Source organism: Capsaspora owczarzaki (genome assembly GCF_000151315.2).
Source record: "Capsaspora owczarzaki ATCC 30864 unplaced genomic scaffold supercont2.1, whole genome shotgun sequence".
Classification (NCBI taxonomy): Eukaryota; class Filasterea; order Ministeriida; family Capsasporidae; genus Capsaspora; species Capsaspora owczarzaki.
Window position 1 is genome coordinate 2398600 of NW_011887292.1, and position 18234 is coordinate 2416833.

Here is an 18234-nt window from a genome sequence, read left to right on the forward strand (position 1 = left end):
CATCATGTTCATCATCATCGTCAACACATGAGTGAAAAAGAACGAGAGCGATGTATGCCGCACACGGGTGGTAATTTTCACTGATGCTCGAAAGCCGGAAAGGATCAACGCATTCAGCCAACGCGTCGCCCCTTGCCTCCTCAACCCTGTCGTCTTGTTCAAATAATCCAATCATCCCCCCGAAACACAAAAAGCACAAAAAGCTCAGAGGCGCAGTCGTTTTTTGGGAGAGAAGCAAAAATGAGTAGTGCAGCACCACCGGCGTCGCTCATTGCTGGTGCGATTCCGACTGCAGTGCCTGGTCTGTCGATTCTGCCGTCCAAGCGCAAGGCAGACGGCGACCCGCCCCTCGAAAGCGACCTCATGATCCTGACGCCCCTCGGTGCAGGCCAGGAGGTCGGCCGCTCGTGCTTTGTGCTCCAGTTCAAGGGCAAGACGATCATGGTGCGTTTTCTCGACCTTTCCCCTTTCGACCATCGCTCGACCATGAAACTTTTGCGAGAGAGTTCTGGGGGGGGGGGTTGATATTCATCCTCCCTTGCATAATTATGCTCTATGTCGACGGGCGTTGGCGGCAGAGTGTCTGATGTCTGATCGTCCATTTGTGCTCAACTTGTTGGTTCACGCTCGCTGTGTTGCCCTTGTTCTGAGCAGTTCGACTGCGGTCTGCACCCTGCATACTCGGGCCAGGCTGCATTGCCATTCTTTGACTCGTTCGACCCAGGGCTCGACTCGATCGACGTTCTGCTCGTCACACAGTAAGCACCGCCAGCAGCACGAGCTCTCACCCTTTGCAAGACTTGGCTCAAAAACCCTTGGTTGTTGGCAGCTTTCACCTTGATCATAGTGCTGGCGTACCGTACATCATGACCAAAACCAACTTTAAAGGACGTGTATTCATGACGCATCCAACCAAGGTCGGTGTGATTGCGCCGATTTCATTTTGCACTTCTCATTCGTTTTGACACGACGCTCACCCCAAATCCACACTCGTACCACTTGCTCAGGCGATTTACAAATGGATGGTGGCTGATTTCATCCGAGTTTCGAACGTCTCTGCGGACGAAATGCTGTTTAACGAGCGCGACATTGACAACACCATGGCGCGCATCGAAACCATCGACTACCACCAGGAAAAGGAGGTCAATGGCATCAAGTTCTGGTGCTACAATGCTGGGCACGTGCTTGGTGCATGCATGTTTATGGTTGAGATTGCTGGTGTGAAGGTAACAGGAGCAGTTCGATGTTTTTCGCCTCTTTTTCTGATTTTTGGTGGTGGTATACTGACACGTGTGCCTGTGTGTGTGTGTGTGTGTGTGTGTGTGTGTGTGTGTGTGTGTGTGTGTGTGTGTGTGTGTGTGTGTGTGTGTGCGTGTGTGGAAACTCAACCACAGCTGCTGTACACTGGTGATTACAGTCGGCATGAAGACCGACATTTGATGCCTGCTGAAATCCCGACGATTGCGCCAGACGTGCTTTGCGTCGAGTCGACGTACGGCGTGCGTGTTCACGAGCCTCGCGTGGAGCGCGAGGGTCGCTTCACAAAGGACGTGCATGACATTGTGATGCGTGGTGGCAAGTGCCTCCTCCCAGTGTTTGCGCTTGGGCGCGCCCAAGAGCTGCTGCTCATTCTGGATGAATTTTGGGAGTCCAAGCCTGCCGTAAGTTGCGGCGCCTGCTTGTCTGCGATCTGCTCTGCTTTATCGTCTCCTCATTTCACACTCTGTGCTACTTTTCTTGTTTGGATTTGAACACCAATCCTGCTGCGCTCTTTGGCCTTGGATTTCGACAATGCTCGACACATCGACAACGGTAGCTGCACAACATTCCCATTTATTATGCATCATCGCTGGCAAGGAAATGCATGGCCATCTACCAAACCTACATCAATCAAATGAACGAGCGAATTCGCCGCCAGTTTGCCATCTCCAACCCGTTCATGTTTAAACACATCGCCTCGATCAAATCTGCGAGCGAAATCGACCAGTCCGGCCCGATGGTCATGATGGCAAGTCCCGGTATGCTGCAGAATGGGCTTTCTCGCGATCTCTTTGAGCAGTGGTGCCCAGACTCGCGCAACGGAGTGATTGTCACTGGTTACTCGGTTGAAGGTACTCTTGCCAAGGTATGTGCCCCGCAGGTTTTTGTTGGTCTTGGTGTTGGCCACCAGCTTTGTTTCCAACTCTCTGTTGTTTTTCTCCTCTCATTGTTGTCTGTGCGTGTGTCCAGTCCATTCTCTCAGCCCCGAAAGAGGTGCCCTCGCTGACCGGCCAAAAGCTCCCTCTTCGCATGTCAGTCACCTACGTGTCGTTCTCGGCGCACGCTGATTTCGCTCAAACTTCCGAGTTTATCGACGCTCTCAAGCCACCGCACATTGTCTTGGTGCACGGCGAGGCCACCGAAATGGGTCGTTTGAAGGCCGCACTGACCCGAAAGTACGTTTCTGTGCTCTTTTCTTGTTCGTGATAACGTGTCGCTCGCACTCACTGTTCCCGTCAACGTCGTCTGTGCGGTGCGGTGCAGGTACGAAGACCACGCCGAAATCAAAATTGAAGTGCACACACCTGCCAACGCGCAGTCTGTTCAGCTGTACTTCCGAGGCGAGCGGATGGCCAAGGCGATCGGCAGCCTTGCGGCCACCCAGCCCGAAGATTTGCAAGCCGTCTCTGGCGTGCTTGTCAAACGAGGCTTTACCCACCAGTTGATGGCTCCAGGAGATATTACCGAGTTCACCGAACTCAAGACGAGCGTCGTTCGGCAACGGCTCTGTGTGGCCTATCGCCTTCCGTTCTCGCTCTTGCAGTTTTATCTCGAGCAAATGTACGGCAATGTCAAGCCTTTCGACCAAGATAACAGTCCGTCGTTGCTGGTAACTCTCTCTCCCCGCCACACAAAAAGCCAAATCTGTATTCTTTGCGTGCTTTTGGGTGTCCAGTTATTTTTTTTTCCGTTTCGCTGACTGATTTTTTTTGTTTTATTTTGTTTTCCTCCATTACTTTTGGCAGGTCTTTGAAACTGTCACTGTGATTCAGCGGGATTCTACCTCTGTGGTGCTCGAATGGGTGGCTTCCGCAGTGAATGATATGATTGCAGATTCAGTTCTCGCAGTGTTGCTGCAGATCGAGTCCAATCCTCAGTCGGTCAAGCGTAAGTCGTCCCTCTCCCTTCTCCCTCTCAATTTTTGATAGTGGACAAATCACGATTTGAGATCACGTCCTGTTCACTTTTTTTGTTTGTCTCGTTTTGTTTTCACTTGCAGTGTCGCAATCATCTCACAGTCACGGTGATTCGCACAATCATGCAATGCACGATGACTCCGACTCGGACATGTCCACGGAGGCGTCAAAGCTGAACGAAGTGGTGCAAGATGTTTTCGGTCGCAATCCTGACCAAGATGAGGAGCAACGAGCAGCACTTTTGGCAGCCTTGGCGGGCGAGGACGAGCCACGCGTCGAATGGGCAATCTGTCTTGAGGCGTTCTTGCGAGAGCAGTTTGGTGAGGTTGACATTCTTGCGCCGGGCGATGGTCTGGGCGCCGCGCTTCGGCAGCGATTGCCAGCATCCGAGGTGGCCACCGCTGCCGACGACGACGAGCCCACAGACTTGGACCGCCGGGTGTCAGACGCCGACGACGTTGTATCACCGCAAGAATTGAGGCTCTTGGTGATACTGGATGAGATTTGGGCCCTTGTTGATGTATTTGGCAAGGTATGCATCGAAAGCGCGCTGGTGATGGCGTTTTTTTTTTGTTTTGTTTTCGGGGGCAGGATTACGAACTGTTACTCAACTGCATCCCCACCTCCCGTTCCCATCGCTTTCTCTGGCAGCGGGTTTTTTGGTTTTTTCGACCAATGACAGCCTGCAACGACGTCTCAATATTGCCGTGGCTAGACTTGATGCCACGCTTCAAGAACCCACACCTGCTCGCCTGAGCACAAACTGAGACTGTTGCAATTCTATCGAGTGCTTTGCTTTGTTGCTTTGTAGCATATCGTGTGAAAAAACCGAAAAAAAAAATCGAAAACGAGAATGAGCCAATTTGGAATGGGGTTTGTCATTATTACAATTCAAAATTATACTCGAGATGCTGCAGCGGTGCCAGCCATCGGAGAAGACACGAGGTACTTGTGCAGGTCGCGTTCCTTTTGCTCATGGGCTGTGAGAGGGAGGCTGGGCTGCTGGAGAGCAAGCTCGTACGCTCGTTGAACGAGCACAAGCAGCAAATCTCGCAGATAATCTTGGTTTTGCTCGCGCAGCGGGAAGCTATCGAGAATTCACACGACGGGAGAGAGAAGGTGAGCGACACGAAACTCACATACAACAACAGCAGCAACAACAACAAACAGTTCTTTCAACAACACGTACCGGTCGCTGACCAATCGAACAGTCTTGCCAGCAATGATGCGGGTCTCGAGCATGGCCACGAAAATCTCCTCCACAACCGAAGGTAGTTCTAGCTCGCTCAGGGGAATCTGCAACACGACTTTTCGCGAGCCGCCGGGAGGCAAATCGCTCGTCACGGTGATGTAGTGGCGTGTGACAAATTGCACTGGTCGACGATCGCTGTGGCTCTGGGGTTTCAAAAGGACGATAGAGAACAAAAATGAGTGGTTTTGCTTCAACCAACCAAAATGGCTTCTGCCGAAACAATACACGACAACAACAACTACTGCAACTACAACAACTGCAACAGCTGCAACAACTACAACAACTACAACAACAGCAACTCACAAATGGTGCGGTTCGGGCGGCAAAATCCTCTGCCATCTGACGAATACGAGTCGGGGGCATATCGAGGAAATCTTGCACCTGTCAGCAATAAAAGAAGCAAAAAGGTGTGAAGGTGAGACAAGCACGAGAGCCGGACGAACTGCAACGGCAGCGAGTTTCGATTCTGACCAGTTGACGCTCAGTGTTCATGGTCGTCGCAAAGTTGGACGGTGTGATCTCGGTAATGGAGTGACCAGCAGCCTTACGCCTGTTTGTGAGAGAACATTTCCGAACAAGCGTGAACACACATACACACACAAAAAAAAAACCAGCGAAAAAAAGGGACGTCAGTCAAACAACGTTGTCGAGAGGTGGAAAGAAACAAAACAAAAAAAAGCAAAACACAAACCAAAGAAGACGTACCGTGAAAGGTTGTCCAAAAACTGGTTGTCGGCATCTTGCTCGTCATACTTGGGGGCTTGATTGGGAGCACGCTCCTCCAAATCAGAGTCGTTTTCAAACTGGACACCGTGGATGCTCAACAGCTCGGCTTGAGTAGGATCGGCGCTGCGGAAGGTGGCAACAATGGCCGTATCGCGGTGCGCGACGCGTCTGTCCAACGGCGGGCTGGGATTATCACGCACCTTGCTGAGCTCTTGGGCGTTCGGCTCTGTTGCAGGAAGGAGGGGAAAGTCACCCATGTCGGAGACTAGCTCGCCGCCAGCGCTCAAGGGGCCCAGAGTCGTGAGCTCAAGACCAGCAAGCAAGGAAAGCATCCGCCAGGACTTGCCGGTAGAATCAGCTTGCGCGTCTGGCGCGTCGACAGCGGACAGACGATCAAACTCTGACACGGCGGGAGCAGCGACACACATGGTCACGCCGGAGGTGCGGGGCTCGGGCATAAAGCGAATGAGCTCAAAGCCAACGTCTTTGTGGCTGGCCAAAAACTCGCGTTGGGCGACGCGGAGGAAGGTGGCGTCCAGCGGCATAAGATCCGACATTTGCAGCAGGGCAAAGTCCTGCGAGCCGCTGGTTGCGGGCGTGGATGCAACTGGGGTGGCCTCCCTGTCCACAAGGGTCTTGGCAAAGTCGCGGGTCATCTCCGAGTTGACTGTGGCCCAGGTGAGCGCAATCCACTTTTCGAGCAACTCTTCGAGCTCGTCCTGTCGAGCAGCGGGAGCGTGGAGTCGGATTTGGCGATGGCCGCTGTTGAACAATGCCGATGCCGTGACGTGCGTGCCACCGCCATGCAATGCCTCGACGCCTTTAGACTTGACGGTGAACGACTGCGCACGCAGCCGCTCAATGAGCCCGGCGGTCGACACGTCGGGCTGCTTGGCAGCCTCCTGCGACGCTGCTTCCCATGCGCGTTTGGCACGAGAGTGCGCGTCTGTGGCACGCTTGTGTGCGTCGTATTGCAGACGGATGGAGTCGGGAGTGGCGGCTTGCTGCCGCGTGCTGGCGCTGTTGCTGGCGGCCACCTTCTTGAGTGCTGCCAGAGGATTGCTCGGCGCATCATCCTGGTAGCCAAAGCGCGTGTGTTGGTGGCGGGCAGACAGCGGACTCTCGTCCTCCTCCTTGAGCACCTCGTCAGATTCCACCTCTTCCGCGCTGACAGCGGAGGAGACGGCAGACCCCTGGGTCTTGGCGAGACCATCACGGTACGCTGCATCGACGGCCGACACGGAGACACCGGCAGCCGCCGCAAGACGGGTAGCAGTCGCAGGCGGGAGAGTGGGCAGCAAAGCGCCAAGCTTGGCGGCACGCTCCTCGGTCGGCAGCGACGCGATCTGCAACGCGAGCGCGTCGACGTCTGCTTGGCTGAGGATGGGCTCTTGAGATCCGGCTGCAGACAGAGGGCCTTTGTTGTGCCTGGAGGCACCGCTGGCGCAGCTGCTGTGGATGGCACGACCGACGGACGGCCACGATGTGCTCGCACCGCCGGCTGCACCACCGGCTCCTGACGAGAGCGACAGGCCTGTGGTGGTGTGCTTGCCACGGTATGCCTGCGCGAGGTGGGCGGCAGACACACGCGCAGTGCTGCTGCTGGCGGACGTCGAGACGGCACGCGTCTGCGATCTCGCGTTTCCAGCCATCGCAACCCAAGCCGGCGCCAGTCCAACCGCACGGCCCGCACGCGTCGTCGCAAGGGGCATCGAAGCAACTCCACGCGCAGCAAGCACGGTCTGCGCGACAGCCGCCGCGACGCGCTCGGAGCGACACGAGGTCCGAACCGCAGCAGCCGCAGAAAGCATGTTGTCGATGTTGGATGGACTTCGAAGTGGATGGGAAAGAAGAGAGGGGATTGAAAGACTGAGTTTTGTTTGTCCCTCACTTCATTGCTGTTGTTGTTGGATTGGTGAGCTTGTGGAGAAGGCGGTGAGTGCGGTGTGAATAGGCTTCATCATGAACTCCTTTATTGTGAATAAGTGTGTGATGGATTGGGTTGTCAATCGAACCTTTTCGCTGTCCACACTTGAACCTCATTCAATTCCTCAAAGCTTCCTCTGTGCTTTGGCTGTGTGCCACACACTTTGGCAAAGTCTTTCTCTTCCTTGTTTTGGATGCTCAGACAAACAGGCTCAGTTTCTTTTTTTTTTTCAGTCTTTTTTAACCGTTTTTGGTGATTTTTTTGATTCTTGATTGGCTTTTTTCTTAATTCTTCTTCTTCTTCTTGCCATTCAGTCGCTGGAACAACAACAACAACAACAACACCCATCTTTTCAGTGTCGGTTGGTAGTTGCAGCCCTGTTGCAAGCCGAGTGAGTCACTTCCCTTCGACATCCGCCAAAGACGGTCAAAGACCAACACAGTTTCCGTCAATTTTGTTTTTTGTGGTCTTGTTTGTTTTCAACGGATGGACGGGGAAATGGATGAGCGTGGTGGTTGTCTGCTGACATTGTGGATGCCCAAGTGCTGCTTGACGGGGTGCGGAGGTAGGGAAGGGACGCAGTTTGTGGTGTGCAGTGACGGAAGCGCTGCAGCAAAAACTCGATTGAGAGAAAACCGAATTTGGCGGGGTGACGAGGCTGTGTTTCTACGACGCGGCCTTGAGGGTGGGGGGATGTCCTCCACACACCCATGGACAAGTGGGAGTGGTGAGAGCATCGTTCTCGGGGTGCGGGACCGGACAAAGCGGTTGGAAGCGAAACTTGCCGTTTGGAGGACCGCAGCAGCAAAAACCGAAGCGATTTTCACCAAAAAAAAAAAAAAAAAAAAAAAAAAAAAAAAAAAAAAAAAAAAAAAAAGGGGAAAAAGCGGCCACCAAAAATGGAGCGTCGGATTTCGCTGAATGCCTCTTCTTTGTGCTGGTGAAAACCAACGCCGCCAGATGCCGCCGACATTAGCGCAGTGAATTCGCGTAGCAAAAAGCCCAGACAATGCCGAGACTGCTCTGCAAACCACGGTTCAATGAGCGAGGTCTATGCCTCAACTTGCTCTGGTGAATTTCGATTTTTTTTTTTTTTTTTTTTTTTTTTTTGGTTTGGATTTTGGTTTTTGGGTTTTTTTAGGCACGACCCTGTGTCAGAAGGAAGAGAGCCATTCTGGCACTTGGACGCCACGGCCTGACCTGACATGTCACGTTGCATGTCGATGCCCGGTCGGTCGTGTGCCGCGTCAGTGCGAACGACAATGGCGAAACAAAACCAGCAAGGAAATGAAAAAAAAAAAAAGCACAAAGCGGTTTCGATTGCTCTGCTGCTGCTGCTGGCTTGCTGACTGCTGCGAAAGTGTGCCCAATCCGAGCCTTAGTGGTCGCTTACCGACGTGGTTTTGAATTGCTTGCAAGGCGGCGAGGGGGAGGGGCGGGGAACGGTTGAAATTCCGACCAACCCTTCACTTTTTGCTCACTCTCATTCAGCCAATTCGAAAAGTTCAAAGTGTACAACGAGCAACAACTCCGCATACACACACACACACACACACACACACACACACACACACACACACACACACACACACACACACACACACACACACACACACACACACACACACACACACACACACTCACACACACTCACACACATACATACACACACATACACACACAGTCGAGATGGGCGTCGACAGCAACTCACCCTAACCATTAGATGGCGTCGACAGCAACTCACCCTAACCATTGCTTTGACTGCTCAGAGACCCTTCTTCCAATCTGAGATTCATCCAACCCACAAACCACTCTCGAGCCCGTGCCCGGCGCTCTCTCCTTGGGGGCGAGCCCGTGCTGGCGCAGGATTGCTCAACTCAGTCGCTGCCTGCGCTGGAAACGAGCGAGCCAGAACAGCCAGGCAACACGAATACAAATCTGACGGGCATCAACCGCAGCCGAACTCCGCCATTAAACTCGAAAACGATGCGCCGCAGTCCTTCGCCCAATGCCAGCAAAGGATCGCCACTCCTCATCACCACTGCCGCCAGCTCCAACGGTCTGCTCAACCCTGGCATCGGATCGCTCTTGTCTGGCGGTAGCAGCGTAAAGCCGCTGACTCCTGCTGCGGCCACATTCAAGGCCTCGCTTGCCTCATCGCAAGCTTCAGCTGCTGCAGCAGCAGCTACAGCTACATCCACAGTTCCAACGACAAGCGCGCCCTCGAAAGGCCGGAATCCCGATCACCCCAACGTTCGACTCGCGAGCATGCCCATTCTTCATACCGCTGCGCCGATAGTTTCCGAAAGCAGCCCGAACTTGAACCACGACTCGGACGACCACGAGGATCTCGAGAACGACGAGTCAGAGCCGTCAACGTCGGAGACGGATCTTGATTCGGACGACTCGCTCGACGGGTCGACCAGCGACGACGGATCCGAGAACGACTCTGACGAGGACGAAGAGGGCTTTGTCTCGACACCGGCGGATGCCGCTGGAGGCGCAGGGGCAGCGGGCCCGAGCGCTTCTGAAGTAGCCTCCATGCATGCAAACCTCAGCACGATTGCGCCGACAATCAGCAGCGGGCCGTTCCAACGACTCCGCAATCGCCGCCTCCATCGCAAAAAGAATTCCTCGCTGCAAGATGTCTTGGCTCCCGAAGCAGCGGCTGGCCAGGATGCGAATGGCGCTGCTGATTCCCTGGCGAACGCCGCCGAAGGTGGTGGTAGTGGTGGTCGCAAAAAGAAAAAGTCGCTGGGACCTTCTCTGTCCCTCCGCGAGGCCATCAACGAGGCTGAGCACAATGACCAGCAGCAGCACATTTGGTACCCCAAGGAATTTGGAAAGGTGGCCTACTGCAACGTCTGCCGCAAGATGGTGGGCTTCAAGAAGGGCTTCAAGTGCTCGGCTTGCCGCATTGTTGTCGACCACGGCTGCCGCAAGATGGTCAACCGCGCCATCCCGTGTCGCGCCAAGTTCACCCGTGAAAGCAACCCGCCGTGCACAACCGCCCACCACTTCGTCGAGGGCAACTTTGGTCACAGTCGTTGCACGGTTTGCAAGCGCGCTTGTGGAGCGGCAATTGCCATGTCCTTGGCCAAGCCGTCGTCGGCTGCCGTGCGGTGCTCATGGTGCAAAACTGTCGCGCACATGTCCTGCACCGAAAAGTAAGTGGTTGGTGATTCCGTGAGCGGAGACATGTTGGGCTATGTGTGGTGTGCATGATTCTGATTTGCGTCGTCCCTGCTATGTGGCGCACACCTTGTTCTAGGCTTCCGTCGGATTGCAACTTTGGAGAGCATGCCAACATTATTCTACCCCCCTCTGCCATCCGCTTGCGACCTGAAGATAATCCAGAGTCGATGTAAGTCGATGCGTTGTTGATCCACACATGCATGCACGCGCACACACTCCCATGCTTACTGTTCTCTCTTTCTTTCTCTTTCTCTCCCCCCCTCCTCCGCAACCCCTTTGCCTCACCTCCGGCTCACAGCACTGTTCCTCAAACTCGAGCCGAGAAAAAGTCGCTCAAGAAGGACTTGCGAAGAAAGAGCATTGCCGAAATCTCCAAGCGTTTCCACCTTGAAATCCCGTCCAACATTGTGCCTTTGCTCGTATTCATCAATCCAAAGAGTGGCGGCAAACAAGGCGTCAAGCTCATGCAAATATTCCAGTGGCTTCTCAATCCAATGCAAGTGTTCGATCTCACTCAAGGTGGCCCTGCTGCCGGACTGAAGCTCTTTGCGAATGTTGCAAATTACCGAATTCTTGTGTGCGGTGGCGACGGCACGGTTGGCTGGGTGTTGTCCGCCATCGACAATCTTCAGCTCAACCCGCGACCGCCGGTTGCAGTCCTACCTCTCGGCACTGGCAATGATCTGGCTCGTGCATTGCGCTGGGGTGGTGGCTACAGCGATGAGCTGATTTCGCCGATTCTGGAGCGTGTTGAGGTACGAGCCGAGAAGATGATTTTTTTTGTGCGGTTCTTGGTGTTTTGTCGGCTTTGCGAAGATTCTGATCTGTGTTTTTGTTGTTGTCGTTGTCGTCGTCGTTGTGTGTACTGTTTCGCGATTGTCCAACAGCACGCAGAGATTGTAAAGCTGGACCGTTGGAATCTCGAAGTCACGCCCCACGGTGAACGAGTCGAGGGTGCCGCACTCACTGCACCTCTTGACGTCATCAACAACTACTTTTCATTCGGCGCTGATGCCAAAACTGCACTGGCCTTCCATCAAGCGCGCGAGAAAAATCCTGATCGGTAAGTTGTGCGCGATTTTTTTATTTCTTTTGTTGGACAACAATTGACGACTCGTCGGTGTCAGGTTTAAGAGCCGCATCGGAAACAAAATGTTCTACGGCATGGTTGGTGGCGTTGACATTTTCAAGCACTCGATGAAGGATCTTTCCAAAGTGGTTCAATTGCAGGTATGTGATTTGCTTTTTTTTTTTTTTTGCTTGAGGAGTCTGTTTTCCGCCACTTTCATCCGCGCTTACCGACTGACTGGCTGGTTATTTCACTCTTACCTTTTTTATTTTATTTTATTTTGTTGGGGAATGAAAGTGCGATGGTGTGGACTACACGCCATTGCTGCGCATGCACAAACTGGAAGGAATTTGCCTCCTGAACATTACAAGCTACGCTGGTGGCACCAATCCTTGGGGCACTCGCGTGTCAGAGGTGTGTACCTCTTTTTTGCGGTTGTTGTTTCTGGTTTATTTGGCGCGAGTATTATCGCCTGATTCTGATATCACAACGTTCCTTCATTGTCTTTTGTTTTCCTTCTCCACACAGGAATTTAAACCTCAACAATTCGACGACGGGCTGATCGAAGTCATTGGCATTGAGAACGCACTCGACTTGGCCATCCAGCAGGCGCGTCTCGGGTCGGGCCTGCGCATCTGCCAATGCCGTCAGGTGACTGTCACCACGTTAAAGGAGCTTCCGGTGCAAGTTGACGGCGAACCGTGTCTGCTCGGACCCTCCATTATTCGTGTTAATTATCGCAACCAGTCCTCCATGCTGCGGAAAGTCAAAAAGTCCCGGTCCCGCTCCAACTCCGTGGAGGGTGTCGGCCAGGTCGGCCAGATCGGCCAGGTTTCCAGCTCGTCCAGTACAGAAAACACCCAATCGCGTCTGGCGACCACTCGCAGCGCTAGTCAGCAAAATTTGAGCTCTCTTGCAACACAGTCCGCGCCAGCGGCTCCTCTTCCCTCTGGCACTGTCGAAGCCCAGCAATCCTCAAGCGGCAATCAGTCTCCCGTGATGCTTTCCAAGCAGTTCCGAGGTATGAGGTTGTTCTTGTCCTTTCGTCTTTCTCGGTTTCGTGTTTTTGCTTTGCTTCTTGTTATTTTGGCGATTGTTGCAACTCTCTCACCTGAGTGCACTGATTCTCATTCTGCTCTTCCATTGCAGCCTATTCTTCGAATCAACTCGGATCTGGCAAGAGCCTATCACAGGAAGTTCTGTTTTGAAGCAAAAAATGTTCCACTTTTTTTTTTTGGAAAACCCTTCGTTCATATTTCTTCCCCCCCCCCCCCACGCTTCTACCCCGTATTTATGTGGCAATATCTGTTGGCCGGTTGCACAAGTTCTGTGTGCATCCTATCATGCACACATTGGCTGATTCTTTCCCCCTTCGGTTTGATTTTTCCGTGTTTGCGCCATGACATGGTTTGACTCGACTAATATAACAATCGTTCGTTCATTGTAATTGCAACAAGCGGTGACAACAAGCAGTGACTTGAAATTCATTGTTGGAGGTACAGATGCGGGTAAAAACATACCAGTTAAAAGTAGACAAGGACAACAACTAAATGATGGTGTGGCGAGTCATCCAAACAAGCACGGTAGAACACGAAAAGTAAAAGAAAAGTCAAAGAGAAGCAGAAAAGACAACGAAGCGAAAAGAAAGAAACCAACAAACAGAAAAAAAAAAACCTCTCAGCGCAGAAGCAGCACAAAACCCCCGAAACCTTACTAGGCAACGCAATTGCCACAGAGGAATCGGGCCTTGCCGCCGCTGACCACTTCCTGTACCGGCTCGGATAGACTCAGCTGACGGCGACAGATGGTACAGATCAGACATTCAGGATGAACCTTGCCGGTGGCCGAAGTGATGTGACGACCCAGCACGGGTTTTTGACATTCGTTGCAGAGCGAGCCAGTGATGGTGTGGAAATGAAGCTCGCAATACGGGGCATTGTTGTGGTTGTAGAATCTGCCGTCGGGGAAGGGCGCGCGGCAGCCCTCGTAGTTGCAAACGAAGCAATTTTCGTGCCAATGGTGCTCGAGCGCGACCATGTACTTGCCCTCGATGAGCTGGCCGCAGAGCCCACAATCGACGCCAAACTGCGCCTTGAAGTCCTTTTCGCAGTAAATCTTGCCGAGGCGCTCGTAAATCTTGGACGACAGCAGATTCTCCTTGCAATGCTCGCACTCAAAGTGGTGCTTGTGCCAGCGCATGTTGCTGTTGTCACCGATGGTGACAAACTCGCCGTCGTTGATGGGCTGCCGGCAGGCCTCGCAAGAGTTGAACAGGCGCTGGTAGTCGTCATTGCAGTACGCGTTGCCATCCTTCTCGTGGTAGGTGCAGCCAGAGAGAGGCGTCTTGCACGCCTGGCAGCAGAAATGGTCTTGGTGCCACGTCTTGCCCAAGGCCAACGTGCTGGTAGTCGGATCGGTGATGACCTCGTTGCAGTGCGCGCACTTGGTTCGCTGATCTTCCAGCTCGGTTGCCAACAGCTCCATGGCCGCAACAGCTGCAGAATTTTCCTCCTAGAGAACAAAAAAAAAAAAAAACAGTAACAGGGGTGGGGGGGGGAGGGAAAGCGAATGTCAGCAGGAGTCTTCGGATTTCAGAAACAAGCGTGCAACGACCACAGAAAGAAACGAAAAACCAAAAACAAGCCAAAGCAACAAACAAAAACACCTACCGTCGTGGGCAAATCCGGCAAGGGTGCGTGTTCCTCCTCAGAGATAGTGGGCAGAGCGACTACAATCGGTCAAAGTGCGAAAAGGTGAGCATACTGGCAACAAGTCAAAAGAAATCAAACCAAAAAGACCACCACCAACAACAACAGCAAACACACTGACCATCAATCACGCTCATGCTCTCGAAATCAGACAGCGTCTCGTCCATGGCGGTCAAAGTGGGGCGACTGTTGATGCGCAAGCCGAGAGTATCGTTGGGACCAAGAGCTGACAACACGCCAGAGTGACTGTTGATCGAGGCACGGCTCATGTCCGAGAATGAGTCACGCTCGGACGACGTGGGCGCGCTTGTAACGGGTGCTGGAGCAGGCTTGGGTGCCTCCTTAGAAGGCAAGGGCGCTGGTGGGCGCGCTGCAGGCTTGGGAGCGACAGCCGGCTTGGCCGCGGCGGCAAGCTCGGCGCGACGGGCAATCTCAGCCTTGAGCTCTTCGACGTTGGCGGCTCGCTCACGCAGCTCGCGCTCGAGGCTTTTAGAAGGCTCGAACATGGCCTCAGTCCGCTGCTCTGCGGACGCAAACTCTTGCTGCTGCTTTGCAAGCTCAGGCTGCAGCTGGCTGTCCGAGAGAGCTTTGAGGTAGCCAAAGGCAAAGCGAACCTTGTTCTCGTTGCTCTCGGCCGTGAACTTGGCTGACTGATCGGTCTGCGTGACGGCTCCAGCAACAATGCTCGTCGACTTGAATCCAGATGGATCCACCTTGATGGTCTTGGACAGCGCGGCGAGCCACTGGTTCTTTTCACCAGCATTCTTGCACTGGAACGACCAAGTCTCGAGCATGGTCGGGACAGTCGAAGAAATGGTAAACCCGAATGGAACTGCTCGCAGGGTTTTCGTTGTGCGTTTTGAGTGAGTACAGTGCAGACAAGAAAGGATGAACAAGAGAGAGAGGGAGAGAGAGATCGATCGACTTGCGCAACGACAAACAACATGCTGCTTACGCTGCTCGTCACTGAGGTTCTTCAGAACAAGGTAGTCGTTGGGTGCAGATCGCTTGTAGTCATACTCATCCTTCTTGCGCTTGCGGCAAATGGCTGTTTGCTTGCCCAGCAGCAGGAGGTAGACGGTCTCCTTGTTGGTCCCATCGATTTGGGTAACCATGCCGTCTTGAATGAGCTCACCCGAGCTGACGAGCGAAGGGCCCTGCGAATCAACACAATTGGGGTGTAAGAGCACGCACACGTACAAGCAAAAACCGAACAATAAACAAAAGCAACAAGTTCAAAGAAAAAAAAAAAAAACTCACGCTCCAGTTGTGGATCTTTGTGTGCAGCTGCGCCATGACTTGAAGATTCTCAAGCTTGCGCTTCATCTCGTTAATGTAAATGGTGACGCTGTTCATGGCATCCATGGCCTCGGTGATGTCGGCAAAGTCGGGGTGGGTCTCGGGCGTGTGCTTGATGAGCTCGCGCAACAGGAGGGGGTACTTGCAGATGCGTTGGATGGGCTTGATGAGGCTCGAGCCAATGTCAAAGAGCTTGCCAGTGGTCTTGGTCCAGTTGGCAGCAAATGCCTTCCACTTGGGCAACGTCTCGTACTTGAGCAGCGTGGCGACGGCGTTCGGGTGGTTGGCACAGTACATGGTGTACACCTTGAAAGCCTCCTTGTGGTCGAGGAAGCAGGCGCCAATCCGCTGCTGGTCTGGCGGCAGGCTCGAGGTCTGCGCGAGCTTTTTGAAAAAGCGCTTTTGGAACTCGAAAATGTCAATGACGTTGCCAAAGAGCTTCTTGAAGTCCGAGGGATGGATGAACTCAACCTGGCGGAGCGGGCGAATGTAGCTGTGGTTGAGCGACATGAGGTCTTTGACGTACGCCTGCTCGGTCAAGCGAATCTCGTCCACAATCTTTGATCGGAACTCCTCTGGCGTCATCTTCTTGGGCGGGGGCGCGGCAACCTTTGCGGCCTCCAGTGGCGGCACGGGGCACTTTTTTTCAACGGCCTTCTTTGACAGCGTGGCAACCATGCGAACGGTCTGGAATGGAGATAAATAGGGGATAAATAGGGGATAAAATAGGGGTGATAGATAGGGGCGATAGATAGAACGAAAAACAACGCAAAGCAAGAAGACGGCAGACAAGCGTGGACAAGACACAATCAAATTAAAGAGTGAGCACAGCCATTCGAATCTCAGTAGGAAGATTGTGGAGGGGCGGAACGGCTCTGGGAGATGTTTGTTTTGGAAACAGCTTGTCGGTTGGTGTGAATTTTAGAAATGTGTTCCTCCCCCAGACAGACAGTTTCGCCACCACCATGCATAGTCAGCCGCCTCATTGCTCGATGATGAATGTGACCAGAGTCAAATGTCGGAAGCCCTGCGTACCATGTCAAAGCTGGTCATGTTGTAGATGTCTTCTTCGTTGGCGAGCTCTGCCTCAGTCATGCCAAACTCTGACTTGCACGCGGCGCAGAAGCGGTGAATGTTCTCGACGCACAGGAACTGGCGCGATGGGAAGTGCAACAGCGACGAGGTGTGGATCTTGCCGATCAAGTTCTGTCAAGCAACGAAGGGCACACAATGAATGGCACACACGGTGTGAGTGAGCGGCAAACAAAAGTGAACAGTCGGTCATCGGTTTTCAACACAAAGTTCAACTTTGGGCAGCACGACCAACTGCAGCAGATTGCTGTTTTTTTGTTGTTTGGCATGAGGCGAATCTTGTTGTGGGGTCGGCAATGCGTGTTGGAGCAGGAAGAGGAGGGAAGGAGGCTCATTTGGGCCGTGATTGAGAACAAACAAAACCAAAAAAAAAAAAGAAAAAAAAAAACAGCGCGGTTTCACAATCCATTCATGAACGCAACGCGCGTTGTGTCGCCATGGGAGAGCGAGCGAGAGAGAGAGAGAGGCGGAGAGACAAGAATGGGACGAAAGGTGCAAAAGGGATTTAAAGAGTTGTCAACGCCAGATTGCAAAGCAGTCGAAGGAAAAAAAAAAAAAAAAAAAAAAAAAAGCACGAAAACCAAACAACAAACAAGCCATCAACCAAAGAAGGCGTTTTGTTCGATTATTTATTGATTTTATTATGACTTTTTTTTTTTGTTTGTTTTAGTGGTTTTGCGAATGGTCTGCTTTGGTGTTGCGTTGAAGATCATCGTCTCTTTGTGCTGTTGTGCTCATGAGACGCTCAAACCCGGGTCCAAGGCACGACCACGCGGGGCGCAGGAGGGGAGGGGGGCGGGAGGGGGGAGGGGCGGCGACAACTGAACAAGCAATGACTACGGCAGGCGGATTTTTTTTTTTTTTTTTTTGGCTTCATGATTGTACACTGGGCCGCACGAATGCAGCAAGTGGTCACCAAAGCCAATCCCAACACGATCCCTTGTCGATCTTCAGCAGAGGCGCAACCAGTGAACGCTGGCTGCCCCCCGAGTTTTCGCTCGTCTCAGACGAATTTTTTTTTTTTTTTTTCGCTTTCACCACTTTGCCCTCGCTGGTCGACAGCTCAAGTGCCCGCCGTTCTTGTGATTCGTCCCCCCTTTCATCTGATTCACCATCAATGTATTTGTCGTGGTTGGGAAGCATCCGCCTGTCTCGGAGCAGCAGGAGGAGCCGTTCCAAGCGTGCTTCAATTTGGCGCCATTGATTTTTTTTCTGCCGTTTTGACTTTTTTCCCCCTGCTTCACTTTGCGCGCTTTCCGTGCACGATTCATCGCTGCTCTGGTGGCGTCGATTCGAATGCAGAGCAGGTGATTCAGGGGACGAGTGGGCGCACGTACAGGGATCATGCGGTTGATGAGGCGACACAGAATGACGCCGTTGCGCAAGAGATCGGGCAGAGGCACACTCGCAATCTCACGCCCGTCGGGAGTGTACATTTCGACATCGCACACTTCGAGCCAAGCGAGCAGCGCAGAGTCGGTGATGCCAGCCATGGTGGATGTTGAAGGACTGGATGAGAAAATCGAGGAAACAGAAAAAAAAAAAAAAGGAAGCAACAGAAGAAGAAAAAAGAGTGCGCCTGTTTCCAAGGACGATTCTGAGCAGAGCAGAGACAGGCTTTGTTGCGTCCATTCCTCATCTCAGATCTCAGTTTGAACATCAAAATTGGGATTTCCATTCGTATCTTGTGTCTAGCCCGACGTAAACTGAGGGTTGTGCGAATCGCATTGATTTACACAGATTTCACACTGACCTCGTCCCCTCCATTGCCTCCGGACATTCTCGACCGA

General features: G+C 52.9%; 4 protein-coding genes across 4 annotated transcripts; 2 read left to right on the top strand and 2 right to left on the bottom strand.

Annotated features, from left to right (window-relative positions):
* Positions 1-240: 240 nt before the first annotated feature.
* Positions 241-3891, top strand: CAOG_00748 (CPSF3 protein; the record flags this gene model as incomplete). Its single annotated transcript, XM_004365562.2, has 11 exons — positions 241-444; positions 655-758; positions 848-917; positions 1008-1226; positions 1395-1661; positions 1817-2125; positions 2230-2435; positions 2524-2869; positions 3006-3147; positions 3260-3708; positions 3859-3891. 11 exons carry the CDS (start codon positions 241-243, stop codon positions 3889-3891), a joined length of 2349 nt encoding a protein of 782 aa, XP_004365619.2.
* A 140-nt stretch (positions 3892-4031) lies between these two features.
* CAOG_00749 (hypothetical protein) lies at positions 4032-7051 on the bottom strand. Its single transcript, XM_004365563.2, has 5 exons — positions 5134-7051; positions 4900-4978; positions 4732-4809; positions 4366-4571; positions 4032-4263 (listed from the first exon to the last, which is right to left on the bottom strand). Exons 1-5 carry the CDS (start codon positions 6963-6965, stop codon positions 4074-4076), a joined length of 2385 nt encoding a protein of 794 aa, XP_004365620.1. The 5' UTR covers positions 6966-7051; the 3' UTR covers positions 4032-4073.
* A 1809-nt stretch (positions 7052-8860) lies between these two features.
* CAOG_00750 (diacylglycerol kinase alpha) lies at positions 8861-12782 on the top strand (the record flags this gene model as incomplete). Its single annotated transcript, XM_004365564.2, has 8 exons — positions 8861-10248; positions 10353-10445; positions 10575-11031; positions 11164-11339; positions 11404-11506; positions 11643-11759; positions 11874-12366; positions 12495-12782. Coding segments are annotated over 8 exons (2829 nt in total), but the record flags the coding sequence as incomplete, so codon positions are not given.
* CAOG_00751 (hypothetical protein) lies at positions 12777-18018 on the bottom strand. Its single transcript, XM_004365565.2, has 7 exons — positions 17782-18018; positions 16388-16558; positions 15314-16039; positions 15009-15210; positions 14175-14885; positions 14015-14073; positions 12777-13856 (listed from the first exon to the last, which is right to left on the bottom strand). Exons 1-7 carry the CDS (start codon positions 17935-17937, stop codon positions 13059-13061), a joined length of 2823 nt encoding a protein of 940 aa, XP_004365622.2. The 5' UTR covers positions 17938-18018; the 3' UTR covers positions 12777-13058.
* Positions 18019-18234: the final 216 nt, after the last annotated feature.